Genomic DNA, 2,014 nt, shown 5'->3' with positions numbered 1-2,014 from the left:
CTCGAGTCACAGAAGACCGTCATGTACAAAAAATTAAATTAAATTTTTTCTTTTTACTATTTTTTTGTTCAACGAACGAAACCCTATGAAATTGGGATTAAGAAAGATAAACCTCAACGGTTGAGTTTTTAACGGTGAGGCAAACGGGGCAAGCACGGAAATGCATCTCCGACATTACCCCCGCGGCGGCGTCATCTGCCGTACCTGCAGCACCGGCTCCGCCTCCGCAGGCGGCATTCATGATGGCGTGGTGGAGCTGCGCCTGCAAGGAAGCGGCGGTGGCTTCCTGCGCTTTTGCCTTGGCCTGCCAAAGCTGAGCCTCGGCTGTAAGATGCGCGGCGCGTGCCTCTAACTCAGCGTTGCGGCGCGTGGCTTTTTGAACCTCTGTTTCTTTATCCCTCAAGCGTCGCGCTAATGTGTCCTCGGCGGCGGTTATGAGTGCGCGGAAATGGTTGTGTCTCTTATCCGCCAATGAACGGCGCAATTGCTCTCCCTATAGAAGATGTTCAACTTTAATACGACGAAAAGAAAGAAGAGATTGAAATTGGAAAGAAGTGATAGATAGGATAAGGATAGGTACCTGTGCTTGTAGGAATTGATCAATTTCGTGTCTCTGTTGTTTGATTTGGTCTGCTAATTGTTGCGATAATAGAGAAGAAGTTTGCTGCCATTGTAGTCTTTGTTGAGAAGAGAATGATAAGCGTAGGCCAGTGGAGACTACATTTTGATTTTGATGCTGTTGTTGTTGCGGAGGAGGAGGAGGAGGATTGAATTGATTCATGAGATTATTTGGAATTGGAATTGGGGTTGGTTGTCTTGGTCTCTTACGGGAGAGTTGATGAGGTGGTTGTAAGGCAGAAGAATAGTCATCGTTATTATTACTGTTGTTGGTGTTGAGAAGGAGAAGATTGGATGGGTATTGAGCTTGAACAGCCATCTATCACAAAATGAAAATGAAAATGAAAATGAAGAAAGGGAGTGAGTCTCTTATTTAGCAACGTAACGTACATGAGAGGCGACGCAGTAGGCAGCTCAAGCTAAGGCACATTATCTTTTTCTTCCCAATTTGCCCCTACCACACCCACCTTAATTAGCCTTTTTCCTTCCCTTCACTCTTAATTATTAAATAATTGCCTCAATGGATCCATGCCATGCCACCCGCGCCACCCTTTTCTATACTACACCTCAAAACAATTCAACTTTGATACAAACTCAGATGCAGTTATTTTTATGTGCAGTTATTTTTTCCTTTCCTATTAATGCCAACTCCTTCCATATAAATTACGTCAATTAATTTATTTTATTTAAAAACTCCAACCTTATATATATACACGTACGCTTATAATTTTCATTAACAGAAAATGTGAATACAAATTATGCTTTTCCCTTTGACATATATACATGCCTCTGCTGGTTGCCTTACTTTTATATAAATCAAATTGAAGTTTCATGCCGTCTTAATCCAATGATGTTTGCATGACAAAAAAAATGTTGATAAAACGTTTTATCAAACATTATTCATTGAAAAAACAACTCATATTATTATTAGGCTTGTTTTAAGAAAAGGAGGAATTCGTTAATTGAATCTATCCAACCAAAACACAAATTCAATTTGTGTATAATAATTACGTTCACTTTGAAATTAAAATTCATATCACTAAAAAACTTGACAAAGATTGGTAGCTTATTATCCGCGTTTTTATTATAGATTGATATTATAATATTTAGGTTGTTAATTATATTACGATCCTTGAACCTTAAAACCAGTGTCAATAATGGTGGTAACGCTACGTTGAATTCTTTATTAGGTTTGAGAATGTTCAAACCTAACAGCTGTGTGTCAATTATCTTAACTATTAACCTTAGCGATGAACAAAGCATACCAAAATATCTCCGATCTAATTGGATTACGCGAATATATACAGCCATATATGCCCATTATTTCTCTCCTTAATAGTAACAGCTTTTTGCTTATCGGAAAAGATTTCAAATAGCCAAAACTAACGGAGCAAAA

The 2,014-nt window shown here is 38.6% G+C and overlaps 1 protein-coding gene across 1 annotated transcript; it reads right to left on the bottom strand.

The window, feature by feature from the left end:
* Positions 1-97: 97 nt before the first annotated feature.
* Positions 98-1,144, bottom strand: LOC107487350 (E3 ubiquitin-protein ligase BOI). The gene is made up of 2 exons (XM_016107964.3): positions 581-1,144; positions 98-493 (listed from the first exon to the last, which is right to left on the bottom strand). The coding sequence occupies exons 1-2, from the start codon at positions 935-937 to the stop codon at positions 98-100; spliced, it is 753 nt and encodes a 250-aa protein (XP_015963450.1). The 5' UTR covers positions 938-1,144.
* Between the last annotated feature and the right edge of the window lie 870 nt (positions 1,145-2,014).

The sequence above is a fragment of the Arachis duranensis genome, chromosome 5 (assembly GCF_000817695.3).
Source record: "Arachis duranensis cultivar V14167 chromosome 5, aradu.V14167.gnm2.J7QH, whole genome shotgun sequence".
Lineage (NCBI taxonomy): Eukaryota > Viridiplantae > Streptophyta > Magnoliopsida > Fabales > Fabaceae > Arachis > Arachis duranensis.
Note: the sequence above shows the minus strand (reverse complement) of the source record. Positions and strands in the feature narration are given on the sequence as shown.